The sequence below is a fragment of the Penicillium alfredii genome, assembly GCF_028826965.1.
Source record: "Penicillium alfredii strain IBT 34128 chromosome Unknown utg000004l_segment0_segment0, whole genome shotgun sequence".
In the NCBI taxonomy this organism is placed as follows: domain Eukaryota; kingdom Fungi; phylum Ascomycota; class Eurotiomycetes; order Eurotiales; family Aspergillaceae; genus Penicillium; species Penicillium alfredii.
Window position 1 is genome coordinate 1,861,198 of NW_026622701.1, and position 18,485 is coordinate 1,879,682.

The following is an 18,485-nucleotide window of genomic DNA, read 5'->3' on the forward strand; positions in this document are numbered from 1 at the left end:
GACGCTCGAAAAGGCATCGGCCGCAGAGAGTGTAGATTACCATGGACCTACATTGTTGGAAATGCTGCCGCTAGACCTCAATAGATGTCGGAGGTGAAGGTTTACAGGGCTGCTCCAAATTGGGAGCCGGCATGGTTGCAGAAAGCTTAAGTAGATGTTGACGTTTTTCTGGAATAGGTATAGTGACGAGGAGGATCCAGGGTCTCTATCTGAATAGAATTGGGGCTGTGTAACTAGTGATTAAGTCTATTTAAGTAGTATATGAGAAAAGACTGAGGTAACATAGGCCCTCGCTAGCTATAGTAGTATTTAGTAGAGGAAAAAGGGTGATATAGATCAAACGGGGTAGGTACTTCGAAATCGATATCATGACTTGGATGTCCACAATTCTCTGGGTGGCAGGCACGGCTGTTGAAATATAGAAGGTACAAAGTGTTATACTACCTATGAACTACTTCTATCGTCACAAGATAGGTAGTAAGGAGCCAGCCATTCCAAAGAGCGTAGACGTAATAAAGGATCCCTAATCTGCCCAGTCCTACTGGTACTATTTTTAGGTTGAGAATATGGAGGGCTCTCCTAAATAGATCCATGGATGTACACATTCAAAGGTTCCAGAGAAACTGTATGATAATAGGGTTTAGATACCCAAGAATTGTACGTGAAATCGACCCGTACTATATCACACTAATTTTGTGGTGCTTTGAGTCTTATGGAATAGACGCCAGAAAGCCACTAGAAAAAGAGCCAAGAGATTTGGAGAAATACTTCTTGATCTTTTGTGTAATATATTAGTCTTATTATATGCCCACTAAAAGGCAAAGATCAGTCGAATAAAAAGTCAAGGAGTAACAATCAAGAATGTTGGAAAGCCTACTATCTTAACAAATCTACAGGATATATAATCCAGACAAAGTAAAAGTTACACGAACCTAATTACTTCCAGGGTCTCTAACACAAAGGAGAAAAGAATACAGGAGCGGCCAAGACAGATCAGACCGCACGCAACCCCCATCGTATAAATGGCGTGGATATACCTCCGATCTTACCAGGACATCAAGGCAAACCGGGGTGTCAAAATTGGAAAAGAGATATGAGAGGCTTAGACCATGTCACGCTTGACAAACTCCGCAAGCAGAGTCTTGCCCAGAGAGGCAGGGCTGCGCTCGACAACGACACCGGCGTCCTGCAGGGCAGAGATCTTCGAGTCCGCACCACCCTTACCACCACTGACGATAGCACCGGCGTGGCCCATACGGCGACCCGGGGGAGCACTGATACCAGCGATGAAGGAGACGGCGGGCTTGTTGTGGATGTTGTTGGCCTTGAAGAACTCGGCGGCATCCTCCTCGGCGGCACCACCGATCTCACCAATCATGATGATACCGTCGGTCTCCTCGTCCTCGAGGAAGATCTTCAGGCAGTCGATGAAGTTAGTGCCGGAGAAGGGGTCACCACCGATACCGACAACGAGAGACTGGCCAAGGCCGGCCTGGGTGGTCTGGTTCACGGCCTCGTAGGTCAGGGTACCGGAGCGGGAAACGATGCCGACGCGACCACGCTTGTGGATGAAGCCGGGCATGATACCGATCTTGCATTGTCCCTGGAAAGTGACACAAATAAGTCATATGACATTGTCCGACTCGGAACCTAAACTTACCGGAGCGATGATACCGGGGCAGTTCGGGCCGACCAGGCGGGTCTTGTTTTGGGTCTTGAGAATGTCGGTGATGCGGACCATGTCTGGCAGAGACTCAGTAAGTTGGTGTTGTTTATGCCGGATTTATCAATTCATACCATGTTGGGGAATACCCTCGGTGATGCTGTCGCGCGATCAAATGTTAGTGAGGCATTTTATGAAGCGATCCAAAAGTGGGTCACCAACCAAACAACAAGGGGAACCTCAGCGGCGACAGCCTCCTCGATACTGGCAGCAGCCACGGGCGGCCTGCTTGACGTTAGCTCCATCCAGCCTGTATCCAAGCACAGCGTCGGGATCATACGGGACAAAGAGGGCGGAAGCCGTGGCGCCGGTCTCCTTCACGGCGTCGCTGACGTTCGCGAACACGGGAAGGTCCAAGTGCGTCGAGCCGGCCTTCTTGGGGTTGGTGCCACCGACAACGTTCGTGCCTGTTCTGAGTTAGTCGTCATCGTTCGTCGGGCGCGACCAGGAGCTGTACCGTAGGCAATGGCTTGCTCGGCGTGGAAACTACACGGAAAATATAACGTCAGCGTCGGGTGTATTGGAAAGGGAGAAGCATTCGCAGAATCGGCACTCACGTCCCCTGCTTGCCAGTGAAGCCCTGGAAGAGAACCCGGGTGTCCTTGTTGATCCGAAGGTTGTTCACGGTCTCGGCGTAGGCAGAGGTGGCCTTTGCGTATCCCCGACGCTGCGAAGCAGCGGCATTGTGGAGGGCCGAGAAGGTGTTACGTCGGAAGGCCTGCATGGCTGCAAGAGGAATTTCAAAAGTAGAGAGAGAGGGGAGAGGGTGAGAAGACAACAGGTGGACTCGGGGATGAAAGTGAAGGAATCGGGATGCGCGCCCGGGAGTTTTCGCTCGGGACAAACCTTTTACTTAAGCAGACCCGACTCGGGCGCAGCGTCGGACCACCAATTTTTCTATCTAATCACCTCAACCCCACCACTCATCTGTCGCCTTTTTTGCTGGATCCGCCCTCGTGCGGCTATTTCCCTTCATCATGGCTACCATGACTATGACGATGCCCGCGAAGGCTGCCAAGAAGCCCGCGAAGGAGGTACCGGAGAACGAACGGTACATGCGGGCGTGCTCCGACATTGCGAATGCGCTCATCCAGGAATATGAGTCGCAGATGGATCCTTCGAAGTCGAAGAGAGATGTCAACCTCAACAAGCTGCGAAACAATGTTGCGAAGAAGCATCGCTTGAGCAACCTGCCGCCACTGACGGCCATCATTGCGGCCGTACCTGAACACTACAAAAAATATATCCTGCCCAAACTGATTGCGAAGCCCATCCGTACGTTTCTAGAGAAGTCACCTTTTCTAAGCGTCGCTAATTATGTCGTATAGGAACCTCGTCCGGTATCGCCGTAGTCGCGGTCATGTGCAAGCCTCATCGATGTCCCCATATCGCCTATACCGGCAACATTTGCGTTTACTGTCCCGGTGGCCCAGATTCCGACTTTGAATATTCGACCCAGTCATACACTGGCTATGAGCCAACGTCGATGCGAGCCATCCGCGCTCGCTACGATCCGTTCGAGCAGGCCAGAGGTCGTGTGGACCAGATCAAGGCTCTTGGCCACAGCGTCGACAAGGTTGAGTACATTATCATGGGCGGCACGTTCATGTCGTTGCCAGAGGACTATCGGGAGAGTTTCATCTCTCAGCTTCATAATGCGCTGAGTGGGTACCAAACGGACAATGTTGACGAGGCAGTGCAAGCTGGAGAAATGAGCAACGTCAAGTGCGTGGGAATCACGATCGAAACGCGGCCGGATTACTGCTTGGATACCCACCTCAGCAGCATGCTCCGTTACGGATGTACCCGACTGGAGGTGGGTGTGCAAAGTCTGTACGAAGATGTTGCGCGAGACACAAACCGTGGCCACACAGTTGCGGCCGTGGCCGAGACATTCAAGCTCTCGAAGGATGCCGGGTTCAAAGTTGTGAGCCACATGATGCCCGACCTGCCGAACGTCGGTATGGAACGCGACCTGTTCCAGTTTCAGGAGTACTTTGAAAACCCCGACTTCCGCACAGACGGTCTGAAGATTTATCCGACGTTGGTCATCCGAGGTACCGGCCTCTACGAGCTGTGGCGGACAGGCCGCTACAAGAACTACACCCCCAATGCACTGATCGACCTCGTCGCCCGCATTCTGGCCCTTGTGCCGCCGTGGACTCGGATCTACCGTGTGCAGCGCGATATCCCCATGCCGCTGGTGACGTCGGGAGTGGAGAACGGCAACCTTCGAGAACTAGCGCTAGCCCGGATGAAGGACTTTGGCACGACCTGCCGTGATGTCCGCACGCGCGAGGTCGGCATCAACGAAGTCAAGAACAAGATCCGCCCGTCGCAGATCGAATTAGTCCGCCGCGACTACACCGCCAACGGCGGCTGGGAAACATTCCTGGCCTACGAGGATCCGAAGCAGGATATTCTGATTGGGTTGCTTCGTCTGCGCAAGTGCAGTGCCACCCACACGTTCCGTCCCGAGTTCAAGGGCCAGCAGACCAGTATTGTTCGCGAGCTGCATGTCTATGGCTCTGCCGTGCCGCTCCACGGTCGTGATTCACGCAAGTTCCAGCACCGTGGATTCGGCACACTGTTGATGGAGGAGGCCGAGCGCATTGCGCGCGAGGAGCACGGAAGCCACAAGATTAGTGTTATCTCGGGAGTGGGCGTGCGGAGCTACTACGGTCGTCTTGGATATACCTTGGATGGGCCGTACATGTCCAAGATGCTGGACCCGTGGGGGGATGAAGAGTAACCCGGGCAACAACCGGGTTAAAAAAAGTATATATATGGCTGAGACCTGGGATCTGGTTCTGCATCTGCTGGCGTTGGCGGCTTCTGAAAACTTCTTACTTTCAATGACGACAATGATTCAATGTCCATACTTTTTACGTTTGAGACACAAGAAGTGGACATAATGAGACATTCAAAGATTTAGCAATAATCCCGAGCGGTTTATGTACATGTCGTAGGAAAGAGTGTATTCTAGCAAAGAAGACCTGGTAACCTGCCCAGCAAATCCTTCTCTCGAGAAGAGACACCTACACCATGTTGTGCAGCGACAATAGAACTCCGCCATACTGCGATCGCTGCTTGTTGAAACAAAAACCGATTCCCACCCTGGAGATTTCCGTCCGTCTTGAGTGTAAGACCACCATCATCGCGTTTCCAAGGCGAAGACAGACCGAAATATATGAAGCCCAAGACTCGCAAACTGGAGCAACGGAAGATTCGACGAAGACAGCGAGTTGAAAAAAGGAGTTAAAAAAAAGGTTCGTGGCGCGTTCAACGAAGTGATATGGCACCCCCTCGGCTTTCTCGGATGTGGAGGTAGGCCTGGAAAGCGCAGAAGACGAAGAAACCCTGTCGCAGAACGAAAGAAGAAAGTCAGCCATCCATCCCTCTTCTGGATTTCTTTCTATTTCCCCGGGTGATGATCATAATGATCAGAATATGCGGCGCGAACGACTTACAACATAAACGATCACAGCAGTATAAATCGAGGCAGCAACAGCGGGGCCATCTTCGGGCTCGCCTTCTGCGCCGGTATACGCATGATTGTTGCTCTAGAGTGAGGGGTTTCTCGTTAGCGCTCAACGCTGACGTATCGAGGGAATGGAGGATGATGGGGCGCAAGATGAAGTACGTATGCATGGGGCCAAGGGACGTACATTGAATAAGGATCCGAGGACAGAGAGAATAACGATAGCGAAGAGGGAGATGACAACACTATGCGACAAAGGAGATCGTCAGTTCCACAGGCCATTTGGATACTTTGGGGGGGGGTCTCTCTCCAGGGTGGAGCGTACCAGGACCAGGCGTTCAACGCCGAGACAATGGGCTTCATCTTGATCGAGTTGGTGGTAGAGAAATAACAGTCGGAGAGAGGGCTGAAGCGAGATCTAAACAGACACGCGGATCGGCAAAGGAGCGTCGAGCAAAGAGAGTGAGATGGTGAAGGCTCCAACGGAGGCGAGCGGAGCTTGGATGGTTGCAAGGCCCTAAACCGCTTTCGGACGGGATGATTGGCAGGGTCCACCGTCGACTTGAACAAAACAACATCTACAACAGCAGAGAAAAGATGAGTATTTTGGGCAATTATGTTCATGGAATTTCATATTTTGCTATTTTTGATCATGTTCTATACTCAATGTGTCCGGTTCCATTCGATGCATTCGTCGAAGGTCACGCCGGAGCCGCCGAAAATATCCAGCGCACTGCCAATCGTCAAATCCACCTTGCCTTGACTACTAACGTGCACCTTCTCAAGATCTTTGAGACTCCGTGCACCTCCGGCATAGGTCACCGGAATAGAGCACCACTCAGCCAATCGTGACACCAACTCCTCGTCGACACCTTGCTGGAGTCCTTCGACATCTGCGGCGTGGATCAGGAACTCGGAGCAATATGGTTCCAAGAGCGAGATTGATGCTGAAGATGAGTTAGACACAAGAGTCCCCAAGAATGAAGAAAGCCAGAAAGAGGACATAAGTACCTTGGTTGATCTCCATCTCGGTAATGGTTTGCCAGCGGTCCATGGCCACAAACCAAGTGTTGTTTTTTCTGCGACAGCTGAGGTCCAGAACTAGTTTGGATCTGTCGCCTCCCAGGGCAGACAGAACGGACTCTAGCCGCTCGAGCGAGAATTTTCCTGCAGGGAAGAGGAAAGAGGTGATGATCACCTATTGATCCCGATCCCATAACCCATGGTAAGCATCATTGTGGACGATTCCGAGGAACCATATCAAAGGTCAAATAAACACAAGTATAAAAAAGAAAAAAAGAGAAAAAGCAAGGCATCGATGTATAATCAAGAGAAAAGCAAAGCAAATGAAACCAAGGTCGGGATGCCCACCTTCTCCGCTCCCTGGTCGATCCAGTATTGGGAATTCTTGTCTGTAATGCCTCCAGCAACTTGTAGCCCACTCGGCCACGTCCTCAAGGCTTCCTGTGCTGCCTCCTCATTCCCCGGTCCCAGTTTCACCACGTGCCCACCGCGCAGATCATGTTTCTGATACAGTCCGGCATAGTGACTGGCAGGCAGCTTCGAGACATAGTTGGTCTTCAGGTCTTCAGCAACATGACTTAGAGTACCTCCCACAATCTGCTTGACCTGCCCTGAGTGAAGGTCAATGCACGGCCGGAATTTGGTCATTTTTTTGGTCGGTTGCAAAGCAGAACACTTCCAGGGTTGGTGAGGTGCCTTAGGATTCTGCCAGTGCATCCCTCACCGCCTGGGTCCACGTCTGTCAACAGCTTCCCGAGGTCGTAGCTTCGTCTCTCATCATCACACATCAATTTACCACCTTCGCATTTATCGTACTCTAGTAACCCGGCTGGCCTTCTTTACACTCCATAAAAACAGCGCAAGTCAATTCCTGGGGTCGATCCCAGATTACAGGTCGCGTCATCGTCACTACTCATGGGGCGTCCAGATCACGTACGAGGCCCACAGATGATCTACTTACCCCCGGGGGCCATGGAGTCATTCCTTATGATTGAAATGAACCATTGGTTTGACTCTGAATTTATTACGCAAGCATGATTTATAGCACCTTTAAATCTTTGAGGGATTCGATTATCAGTGCCACCTGTCGGGTGAACTGACTAATGGGTGCAGGTGACACTATGAGATACCGTGCTGGACATTGAAAATATTCAGGGTAAAAGTGTGTGATGGAATGCAAGAAGCAGACGGTCTGGTTCAATGATGGGTTCAATGATCACCAATACTCAATCTTACTCCGAATATAGAACCAACGGGTGTACATAGAAAATAAATGCATGCTTACAGTAGTTCGGGCCCACGCCGATCCTTCTTCATTGGACCAATTTTGTTTACAGCTTCAGCCTCTATAAGCACTAACCACTTCCTGGCTGCGTTGTGTGTCCAACAGTCCAACAGCGGGTAACTGGAAGGATCTACGCCCTACCTAGCCCCAACAGTTCCGTGAGCTCGTAGATCACGATTTGACCACCACATAAGGAATGCTACCATGTACTGTAAGAGGGTTCTTAACAGATCCTTTAGCCCCCAACTGGGGAACGAAAGAATTCGTACCCCTTTCAGATAGTTTGTTCGTCCCATAGCCCACCTACCCTGTTGATTCTTTACAAGAATTATCAATAAAGATCTTATCTCTCCGCTATTTGCTTTTAAAGTCTATACAATTTAATCATTTATGGATAAGCCCGGTGGAAGTGATTTGTATATAGAGGAAAAGAGCTTGTCAATTCTTCGGTCGCCTGTAAAATCAGCTTTAGAGTGCCCTGTGCCCTACTTTATAAGTATGGAGTATATGATCGACAAAGCAATGCCCCTGATAGCCGTAAGCCAAATATTCGCCCTATTGCCCCAGTAGTATGTCTTTATTACGTACGTAATCCATACATGTAAAGGGGCGCTGAAATGAATTGAATCTCGGGGCACTCTGAAATGTCTGTGATGGACGAAATTCTTACCCTTTCAGTCTATGCCTGTCACTTGTTCATGTAGTATCAGGTATGTAACTGATTCGTGTCTCTTTTTGAGTAGAATATCATTCAATGCCCACAAGTGGGCCATTATTGAGGACGCAATCGTCCAGGACAATCCTTCAAATCATTCCTGCACTTGGGGCCTTGATCTTACAACTTGAAAATAAATACCGGGCCATCCGGGGAAGCAATCAAGCATTGAGTCGGTGGGCTTTCTCATCATCTCTTTTGTCTATCTGGCCAGGCCCAGGTTGAAGATATAAGTTCATATTTCAACCATGGCTCCTGCTCTCGACCAACCTTACGGGAGCGAGTCCTCGCCTGTGTCCAGTCACCAAAAAGACAACACCAACAAGCTGGACCAGAGCTACGTGTATGACGCAGAAAAGACCCGCAAGACACCCGTCAATAATCCTCCTTGCCTACAGAATGGCCTGCCATCCGCTGGGATTCCTGGTTGCCAAGGACCTTTAAACAAACCCGGCGACTCGATGAAGCCGAGAAACAATGGTGACCTGCTCTTCGTTGGCAGCAAGGAAGCTCATGTAAAGACTGGATGGACGACTCATGAATCGTCCTTGCGAAGTCTGTGGGCTATTGTCTTGGGTCTCTCCCTCGACGACATTCGACGTGATGACAGCTTCTTCAGGCTTGGGGGCGACTCTATAGCAGCAATAAAGCTCAGCGGATTGGCTCGAACCAAAGGACTGCCTTTTTCTGTTCCCAATATTATGCGAAACCCAGTTCTCCGCGAAATGGCTGCCGCCACAAAGAACGAGCCAGCAAAATCAATGGAGCAAAAGCTCGAGCCATTTTCTTTGATACCGAACGAGCATTTGAGAGCGACAATGGGCGAGGTATCTGTTGCGTGCGGCATCTCAGAAGACCTAATCGAGGATATCTATCCGTGCACTACGTTACAACAAGAAGTGCTATGTCTTTCGAAGGAAATGGGGGATGATGGCACTCACGACTTAACCCGCGAGGTGCTGAGCGTTGATCCGAATGCTGATATGACTCGACTCACTGCTGCATGGGCTACGGTCCTCTATCTCAACCCGGAATTACGCACCAGGATAGTCGACACTCAGGCGTCAGGGCCAGTTCAAGTTGTGGTTCGTCATATCTTGGACTTCGCCAGCCGCGAGAGCCTTGAAGCCTGCGAGTCTCTAGTCGATGATAATGAGATCCGCCCTGGGTCGCCCGCTGTTCGGTTGCGAGTGGTCAACAACACCCGCAACATGCAGCGGTGCTTTGTGTTGGTTTCCCATTATTCCGTTTTGGATGGATGGCAACTACGTTTAGTCCTCGATCAACTTGAGCAAGTCTATCGAGGCTATGCTACTGCAAGCGGACATCGCTTCAATACTTTCATCAAACATATCACTCAGGTCGACAAAGCCGAGGAAACCGCATACTGGCAAGCTACACTTGATAACACCGACACAGCCTCGTTTCCCACGGTCCCATCACATCTACCACCCCTCCGGAGAAACTGCACCAAAGAACATCTCATCTCATTCGAGTCCCACAACCTCCAGAGCAAGGAAATGGACTTTACAACGACGACCTACATTCGACAAACTTGGGCACTTATATGCGCTGCGTACATGGGTTCAAACGATGTGGTCTTTGGTGTGAGCGTGAACGGGCGAAATGCCCCCATTCCTGGCATCGAACAGATTGTCGGCCCAACCGTCGCTTCAGTTCCATTGAGAGTGACGTTGGATTATGGTGCAAGTGTGCAAGAGTCTCTACGGGCTCTTCATGACCAATGTATCGACATGATGCCATACGAGCAAACAGGGCTCCACAATATTCGAAAAATGGGAATGGGCCCTGCTACTGCCTGTGACTTTCATTCCTTGCTCGTGGTTGAGCCACCTCCAGCCAACCAAGAAGGCCATGTTGTGACTCGAGCTGAATACGGAGTCGACAGTTTCATCGCTCGAAGCAACTGCCCACTCGTGGTGCAATGCTCACTCCTCCACAACCGGGCAGGAGTCAGAGTACGAGTCGCCTATAACGACCAGATCCTCGAGGCGGTACAGGTTGACCGGATCGTGAAGCAGCTGGAGTATGTCCTACTCCAGCTATTGAGTCAGGGTGAAGAGGGCTGCCAACTCGGCGATATCAAGATCATCACGCCCCAAGAGTTTGATCAACTGTGCTATTGGAACGGTCATCTGCCACCCGCAATGGACTACTGCGTGCACGACTTGATCCAGGGAAAGTTGGCACGCATCCCAGACAACCAAGCAGTATATGCATGGGACCGGTCACTCTCGGCGAGAGAATTAGACGACCTGTCCTCGCAACTGGCCGGTCATCTACGCGATTTAAAAATTGGACCGGAGGCCACTGTACCAGTGTTTTTCGAAAGAGGTTCATTGACTATCATTACCATGTTGGCTGTCCTCAAGAGCGGAAATACCTGCGTTACGCTGGATATACGGCAGCCCGCTTTGCGACGAGAAAAGATCGTCCAGAAGACAGGTGCTCAATTCATACTGGTATCAGAACGCTACCAGGGGTTGATGTCAACGCCGGATGTTACCCAGATTGTGGTGACCCATGAATCTCTCGCGCAGATGTCGCTTCCGCGAGGGAGGATTATCACCGGTGTCGGTCCTCAAAGTCCAGCCTTTCTGATGTTTACCTCCGGAAGTACTGGCGAACCCAAGGGTATTGTGCATGACCATCGCAGTATGTGCAGCATTATCATTGCCCACGGAGTCGGATGCAATATCAAGCAAGGGTCACGCGTTCTCCAATTCGCGTCACCATCGTTTGATACCAGCGTATGGGAGGTTATGATGACCCTTGTTCTTGGTGGCTGTATCTGCGTTCCATCCGATGATCAACGAATGAACGACCCCGGCGGCTTTGCCAACCGCGCTCAAGTCGACGTCACTCTTAGTTCTCCAACTGCCATTCGATCAATGAACCCCGAGGACGTGCCATCGCTCAAAACAGTCATTCTAGTGGGCGAGGCTATTCCGCGAGATGTTGTCGAGGCGTGGAGCCGCTCTGCTATGGTCATGAACGGTTATGGCCCTGCCGAATGCGGTGGGTGTTCAACCATCGCTATTGATGAGACCCGCTGGCCCATGGCGACGTTGGGTCACACACGAGGATGCGTCTACTGGCTTACCGACCCTACCGACCCCAATCGCTTAGCTCCTATCGGTGCAGTCGGGGAGATTCTCATTGAAGGTCCCATCATCGCTCATGGGTACTTGAATGATCCAGAGAAGACAAATGCTTCTTTCTTGACGGGTGTGCCGTGGTTGGAGTCGTTCCGTCCCGGTAGCCGTCTGTACCGGTCTGGAGACCTGGGTATCTACAACCGAGATGGCACTGTTGTCTATCTAGGCCGCAGAGATATGCAGGTCAAGTTGCGTGGCCAGCGTATAGAGTTAGGGGAAGTCGAATCTCACCTCCGCCGTTTCATACCGGGCACAAATCTCGCGGCGGACGTTATTCGCCTCGGCGAAAGCGACAACCTTACTGCTTTTATCGCCCAAGATGGTGATGATGCGACCGCTCCTCTCGCACTGCTTCCACAGAACCGACGAATCAACAACTCGGATCAAATCTCCTCGCAGTTGGGCGAAGTGTTGCCCCCATACATGATTCCGTCGTTCTACCTCCCAGTTTCGTGCATCCCAACCACTACTTCCTGTAAGACGGACCGGAAGATGCTTCGGCATATGGTTACTGGCTTGTCAAAGGAAGATATCGCAGGCTACCATCCAACGGAGCTCACGGAAGAGCCGTCGACTGTCGACGAGCTTGAGCTACGTGATGTCTGGGCTGATATATTAAATGTCAATTCCCAGACAATCAAAGCCAAAAGCCACTTCTTCCACGTCGGGGGTGATTCCGTCGAAGCTATGAAGCTGGTCAGCATGGCTCGACGTCAGGGTCGAAACCTCAACTTCACCCGAGTATACCAGAGTCCTCATCTCTGCGACATGGCCAAGCACTGGTCAGTCAGAGAACCACAGAATTCACAGTTGGAAAAGGAATGGCCTCCGTTTTCCCTGATGGACAAGCCCGATAACGAAGACTTCCTTACACGCTATATCTGTGAGCCTTTCGCAGTACCTCGCCAAGACATCGTCAACGCATACCCGACTCATGAAAACCAATTCTTCACCTTCCATACTGGAGAGTGCTTGTATGCACGCTTCAATATCCCAGAGCCGTTGGACCTGGACCGCGTCATCGACGCCTGGATGATGGTTGTCCGACAACATGACATTCTGCGAACTGTCATTTGCCCAGACGAGCCCGGCTTCAGTCCAGACGAGCCTGGTTTGATTGCTGTGGTGCTGGGCTCCCTGGTTTGGGAAGTCGAACAACACACGACAGATGAATCTGGAATGAAGGAACTCGTCCAAAACGACGACAAGGCTGGTCTGCAATATGGAGCTCCTCTTGGCAAAGTCATGGTGATCCGGAACGTGGAAAAGCCAGCCACCACTTTGATTTTGAAGATCAGCCACTGCATATACGATGGCTATTGCCTGGCCATCTACTGGAAGGACTGGCATTCGGCATACGAAACCGGTTGCGTTACCTCTCGCCTCCAGTACCAAGATGTCCTTTCCTCGTGGAGGTTTGCCGAGGGTTATGAGCAGTCAATCCAATACTGGAGAAACCTTCTTCAAGGCGCAGAGCTTCTTGATCTACCAGGCCCGCTTATTGATAAACTCCCGGTTGAAAAGGCGCCTCCCTTAGAAAGAAGACTTGACGGTGTGGTGGCTCCAATTGGGATGGTCTTGGACTCGCTCATCAAAGCGGCTTGGGCGATCACGATGGCTAGCATGACTGGCCAGCCAGATGCCCTCTTCTTCCAGATCACCAGTGGCCGACGCCTCGGCGGAGAAAGGATCGAAGGTGCGACGGGGCCCCTCATGGGGGTGTACCCAGTCCGAGTCATGCTGAAACCGGACTTGAGAGTGGATGAGCTCTGTCGATTCCTGCAAAATCAAGACGCAAATGGTATGGCACACGAAATGATCGATCCTGACAAGATGTGGAGTATTGGAGGATGGGAAGAGGAGGAACCGTATTGTCTGATTGACCACGTCAAGGGGGACATGGACTCCCAGCTTACACTGGATGGACTCCCTTGTGGGCCAGAGAATACATCGACTGGTGGACCTGAACCCCTGACAATGTGCATCGTCAAGACATGGGGTCGTCAGGCTCATATTAGCTTGTTTCCTCGTCCCGGGATACCCGATGCTACCGCGGAGCAAGCGATTGACCTCTTTTCTGCCAAGCTGCAGGCATTCTCGCAAAACCCGACGATGTTGGTCCATTGATGTTCGGGTTTACCAGCCCTGAGGGTACCATCTCAGGGTGTGTGCGACTAGGTTCACATGTTTGAAACTTTGCTGTTTTTGGAGTTTTTTTTTGGGGGGTTGGTGTTGTTGTTGTATAGGAATACTAAATTGCATTTGTATATCAACTTCATTAAGATCCATGGCTTTGTCCCGGGCCGAGAGCTGAAGGCAGAAATGACAGTTGATCGACTTCAAAGTTATTGTTATCCAGGGCGAGAGCGTCCAGTGTCGTGGGTGACCCGTGGTCACGTGACCTTGATTCTCTTATCTTATCACCCACACGTGATATGGTGCTCAAAAAACTTCGGCGATCGCGACGCTATTATTTTTCTTTACTGATCGACCTTTGAGAACAATCGCGGAAATCATGACTGGCAAACGAAAGAGGGACACATCTGTCGTGTCGCGAACCGCCACCACCGACTCCCCCAGTCCTCCGCCTGCTGACAACGGCCAAGACATCTTCCGCAAGTACTTCGAGGCGCAATTCGAGCCTCTTGATCTGCCTGCGTCGCGGACTGCGCAGGTGGCAGAATCTGATGATGAAAATGACGAAGATAAGGATGAAGCGTCAGCCACAGGATCCGACTGGGATGGGCTCTCCGAAGAAAACGATGAAAACCCCGTCGAAGTGGTTGAGCATAAAGAGGCCCGTTCAAAACCAGGAGATAGAATGGATAAGAAAGCGCGCAAGGCTTTTATGGTACTTATTCCACACTCTTTTCTCAATGTTGTTAGTTCTTTCAGGCTAATTATGCATACTGCAGAGTGGGAAGCTACCTTCTCTAGACGCCCCAACGACCAAGCCAACTACCACACCAAAAGAGGACGAAGAAGACGACGCCGCCGATGCCGAGAACCTCAAACATGATCTTTCGCTGCAGCGATTACTCCGAGAATCGCATCTCCTGGACTCCGCATCGGAGCTGGCTCCCACGGGGAAGAATCGACTCAAGGCAATGGATCTGCGCATGCAATCCCTCGGGGCCAAATCATCATTGTATGACCAACAACAGAAGATGCCCTCACTGCATCGTCGAGGTATCAAAGCCAAGGCTGTCTCCAAGGATGACAAGCGGCGGCGCGAGGCTAAAGAGAATGGTATTGTTCTGGAAAAACCTGCCCCGAAAGCCTCGAAAACAAATTCCGGGCGAAGGGAGCGCGGAGTCGGGGGCTCTTCTCTGGGCAAATTCTCTGGCGGTACATTGAACCTTAGCAAGCGGGACTTGCTTTCGGTGCAGAGTATGGGAGGACGCTCTGGGAGGGGAAGGGGAAGGGGCAGGGGTCGCCGGTGAAGTTCACTGCTTCCTTATTCACTGGACTTTTGCACTTCATCCTGAATGGCCTGTCGACTATGTTCTCACATATACCCATGTTACTTTCTACGACATCAAGTATTGCGTTTATTATGCAGCAATGCTTCCGTGTCATGGAGACATGACAGAACATGTCCTCCACTGCCTCGATTCTGCTTACTTCTCAAGATACCCAATTCTCACGCCCCTGAAAAGCCAAGGCCTACAAAAAATGCGCCAAGAAGCAAGTCCAAAGTTATTTGACCATGCCAGGCCAGCTAGCAAGGCGTGGACGTGCTCAACTTCGAGTCTGCCTCCGTAGCAACCCAAGATTGTTATCACTGGACGTCTCCACAGATCTACATCACCTCGTTGAGAATCCACACCCAAGTCTCCGACTCGGACCGATCAGCGGCTTCCGGATGCCTTGTAGGGTTCAAAGCCAAGATGTCCTGGGCCCGGGAAAGAGGGAGCGTGAAAGAGGGCGCGCGAGGATTTGGGCCCACTGGGTGCCTTAGGGACCCGCGGGTTGTGTATCTCGAAATCTGATGCCAAGGTAAACTACTTGAGCACTTAATCTTGAGAAAAAGGAAGGGATTGGGCATAGCCAATAGGTGCATCCATGAGAGCTCTTCGCGTGGTGGACATATATCACTCATGCGACGTCTGTATGCGGGACACTGACCTTAAGCTCCATGTGATAATGATATGCCAGGGAATGGCTTGTGCTGCCATTGATCCTGTCTCCTGCCAAAAGGATTCTGGAATTCTCATCGCTACCAGGCTATCTGTTGACAATAACAATCCCACGTCAGGAGCTGCTCCGGATCTGCAAATAGCCTGGCCAGGGCGTTTCAATAAAACGCCACCAGGAACCGGTGAACTGGGCCTTGACGATATATACCTTTTTTTATGCAGTTATACAAATCCTGAGTCATGCCTTGGGTAATAAGGGCCCTGCTCGCCCGATTCGCCTGAATCTTTGATATGTTGATATCGAGGACTGGTTCTTGATCCTATTCAAGTTTGAAGGAATTCGCTTGAGGGGAAGGTCGATAAGTAGCCACCCACCAGCGCGGAATACGATGCAGGGAAACCCCTAATGGAACTCGGGCTGTGTTCCAATACCCTCCAACTATAAACAAAAGAAAACATGAACAGTAGCAGCAATCAAATCCAGCTGACTCTAACTTCCAGCTTGCCGTGCTGCCCTGTAATCAACCCAGATGCTGATTGTAAGGTCGCAGGTTCGAATTCGGCAGTCCCGTTCGCGATCTCCTTATCAGAGGTTCGGCCATGGTTCCATAGAGACGCCCTAATAGTGAGGCTCGCATCCATTGGTACGGCAAGGGCTGACCTCAGTAGAGGGACACAGCTATGCGGGTGTACACCCACGGGGTCGTGGCTTTCTCTTCTGAACAGCTTGATCCTCTTCTCTGGAAACGAGAAAGTCTGGGCGTAGATTTCGCCGTAGACATCAGCTAGGTCTTCTCCGTCCCAATCAACCAAAACGATATCCACTAAGGCCTCTGTAGCATTGCTCATGACGACGTAATCCAGCGCTACTGAACCAGAAGGGCCGTTGATGATGTCTGTTCGAACCTCGTCGTATTTGTTCGCCTGGTCGGTGGCATTCCAGGCGATCCGGCTGTTGGCGACCTCGTCTTCGGCAGATAGAGCGTCCCTGCTCTTAAGATTGAAATCGAGGTTGAAATCATCGATAGCTGATATAGTGCGAGATGGGCCAGTCAGGGTGGCGTATTGGCCAGGCTCAATGGATTCGTGATCTTCTCTGTCTCGGCTATAGACATAATCATTCTGTAGCCCGTTGGCTGCGATAATAGCTCCATAGACTTTGCCTGGACCTTCACTATTGATGTTCAAGATCCGCATGTCGAAGAATTCGACCAAATGTCGGCCGTTCTGGGTGGTAGCCTTCCCGATGGCGGCCTTCCCTTTTTTAGGTACAGTCATATAGAGCGCCATACCAAGTGCCCTTTTTACCTGTTCTATAGTTTCCATTTTCAACTTCTTGGACGTTTCATCACTCAGATGTAGCTTTTCGCCGGGATACTGAACCGCGAGAGAAAGATCGTCCCATTTGTTCTCAAGCAATTTAAACCGCTCAAGCAAATCAGGCTTCTTGCTTGGTTCAATAGATTGAGTATAGTTGTTGTATATGCCGCGGCGTATCTCTACAAACCTCAACGATTCGGAGATCATCTCTATGATGACGATTAATGCAGACGCTTTTTCCTGACCGCTCGCAGTATTTCCCGCAAGCTCTCGGACGGCGTTCAGGAGCTTGTTCCAGCCGAGCTCAATCTTTTCTCTTCCTTTCTTTGCCCAACGGCCCAAAGACTCGTAGCCACTCTCAACTCGCAGATCAGCACAATCTGGAACCAGTTGATACGTGTCTGCGAATCCATTCCACTGTTCGTTCCCGTCCTGGTAGGCAATCAGGTAGAGGTTGTCTCGTCTGAACCTCAGCTTCAATGAATTCAATGAGTCGGCGCTTGTCTTCAGTACCACATCAAAAAAACGGGTGGGGGGTTCAGCAGGTCGAGGAAGGATTGGGACACCACGTGCGAATTGGCCAGGATCCCGGACCTGGAGCCTCAATTGACTGATGAAAAGTGAGTACTCATCATTGAGTTCATAGCGGCCGCGCTCAAGGTCGAATTCTTGGGTAAATTCCGGGTTCATGATGAATGTAAAATGATGATGATGATGATGATGATGATGATGATGATATTAGCGACTGGTTTGCAAGGACATGAACATGGCAGATAGCTTTATAGAAACGCTGTGCACCCTTGTGGGTCCAATTCCACGTCTCGCATCCTGCTCTTCCTTCATCATCGCTTGGCTGGGGCGGTCAGCGGTCCAGTAATACTCGTAGAGCATGAGGTTATGCTTCCGCGTCTATTGTTTAGGAGACTGAAAAAAAGCCACGTCAGAGTAATATGTGTAACGGGAACAAAGTACGGCTGTGCCATGATGTAAGTGGCAAACCGCCGAAACAGAAGGAGCTGAAGTGGGAAGGGGAAGAAAGCAGAGTGCTCGAAGACTGAGTGATTTTGAAGCATACCGACTTCATATGTGATATGACATAATATATCTCCCCAGTTGCCTTGCCTGTGGAGAAGTGATGAGTACTACATCGTTACCATCCAGAAGTGATAATAACTACATACTTCTTGGACAGGGGTAAGGAGAAAAGAGGGGTTTCATGTATGTAGATCTGCCACTGTCGTTCTACACTGCATCCTAAATAGCCCAATTAGACTTGATTTACCTATGTCGGTCAAATAGAGTGGATCCCGGGGAGTTCACACGTGCATCCGGGGCGTTCTCTTCATAGCTGCGTGGCTACCCAAGGAGACGGGTGTAGATCTGCCAGCCGAGATCTGTTGGATGAACTACCCCATCTGACTTGCTTATGCCTAAATAGATACCTGTATGAGACAGTTTCATGACCGTTTGGTATTGTCCGTAATCTGAGGCGAAGGCGTGCTGCTGTTGGTTGTTTAGATACCCAGATACCCCGCCAACACCTAACTCGTTCGGCTGAAGTACGAACAGACACGATTTTCGAGATGAGGCAATTTCTGATCCCGATGAATTGTTTCCTAT

The 18,485-nt window shown here is 50.8% G+C and overlaps 7 protein-coding genes across 7 annotated transcripts; 3 read left to right on the top strand and 4 right to left on the bottom strand.

The window, feature by feature from the left end:
- Positions 1-1,102: 1,102 nt before the first annotated feature.
- NUU61_002361 (succinate--CoA ligase (GDP-forming) subunit alpha) lies at positions 1,103-2,447 on the bottom strand (the record flags this gene model as incomplete). The annotated part of the gene is made up of 7 exons (XM_056652943.1): positions 1,103-1,603; positions 1,661-1,743; positions 1,798-1,823; positions 1,886-1,948; positions 2,004-2,130; positions 2,181-2,209; positions 2,281-2,447. 7 exons carry the CDS (start codon positions 2,445-2,447, stop codon positions 1,103-1,105), a joined length of 996 nt encoding a protein of 331 aa, XP_056514010.1.
- Positions 2,448-2,700: 253 nt separating this feature from the next.
- Positions 2,701-4,475, top strand: NUU61_002362 (Elongator subunit ELP3; the record flags this gene model as incomplete). Its single annotated transcript, XM_056652944.1, has 2 exons — positions 2,701-2,998; positions 3,052-4,475. 2 exons carry the CDS (start codon positions 2,701-2,703, stop codon positions 4,473-4,475), a joined length of 1,722 nt encoding a protein of 573 aa, XP_056514011.1.
- A 530-nt stretch (positions 4,476-5,005) lies between these two features.
- Positions 5,006-5,828, bottom strand: NUU61_002363 (uncharacterized protein; the record flags this gene model as incomplete). Its single annotated transcript, XM_056652945.1, has 4 exons — positions 5,006-5,083; positions 5,194-5,286; positions 5,392-5,449; positions 5,530-5,828. 4 exons carry the CDS (start codon positions 5,826-5,828, stop codon positions 5,006-5,008), a joined length of 528 nt encoding a protein of 175 aa, XP_056514012.1.
- Positions 5,829-5,867: 39 nt separating this feature from the next.
- Positions 5,868-6,875, bottom strand: NUU61_002364 (1-(5-phosphoribosyl)-5- ((5-phosphoribosylamino)methylideneamino)imidazole-4-carboxamide isomerase HIS6; the record flags this gene model as incomplete). Its single annotated transcript, XM_056652946.1, has 3 exons — positions 5,868-6,151; positions 6,216-6,402; positions 6,576-6,875. 3 exons carry the CDS (start codon positions 6,873-6,875, stop codon positions 5,868-5,870), a joined length of 771 nt encoding a protein of 256 aa, XP_056514013.1.
- Positions 6,876-8,475: 1,600 nt separating this feature from the next.
- On the top strand, positions 8,476-13,533 carry NUU61_002365 (uncharacterized protein; the record flags this gene model as incomplete). The annotated part of the gene is made up of 1 exon (XM_056652947.1): positions 8,476-13,533. The coding sequence occupies one exon, from the start codon at positions 8,476-8,478 to the stop codon at positions 13,531-13,533; it is 5,058 nt and encodes a 1,685-aa protein (XP_056514014.1).
- Positions 13,534-13,921: 388 nt separating this feature from the next.
- Positions 13,922-14,849, top strand: NUU61_002366 (uncharacterized protein; the record flags this gene model as incomplete). The annotated part of the gene is made up of 2 exons (XM_056652948.1): positions 13,922-14,257; positions 14,331-14,849. The coding sequence occupies 2 exons, from the start codon at positions 13,922-13,924 to the stop codon at positions 14,847-14,849; spliced, it is 855 nt and encodes a 284-aa protein (XP_056514015.1).
- Positions 14,850-16,019: 1,170 nt separating this feature from the next.
- NUU61_002367 (Ribosome-inactivating protein) lies at positions 16,020-17,555 on the bottom strand (the record flags this gene model as incomplete). The annotated part of the gene is made up of 1 exon (XM_056652949.1): positions 16,020-17,555. One exon carries the CDS (start codon positions 17,553-17,555, stop codon positions 16,020-16,022), a length of 1,536 nt encoding a protein of 511 aa, XP_056514016.1.
- Between the last annotated feature and the right edge of the window lie 930 nt (positions 17,556-18,485).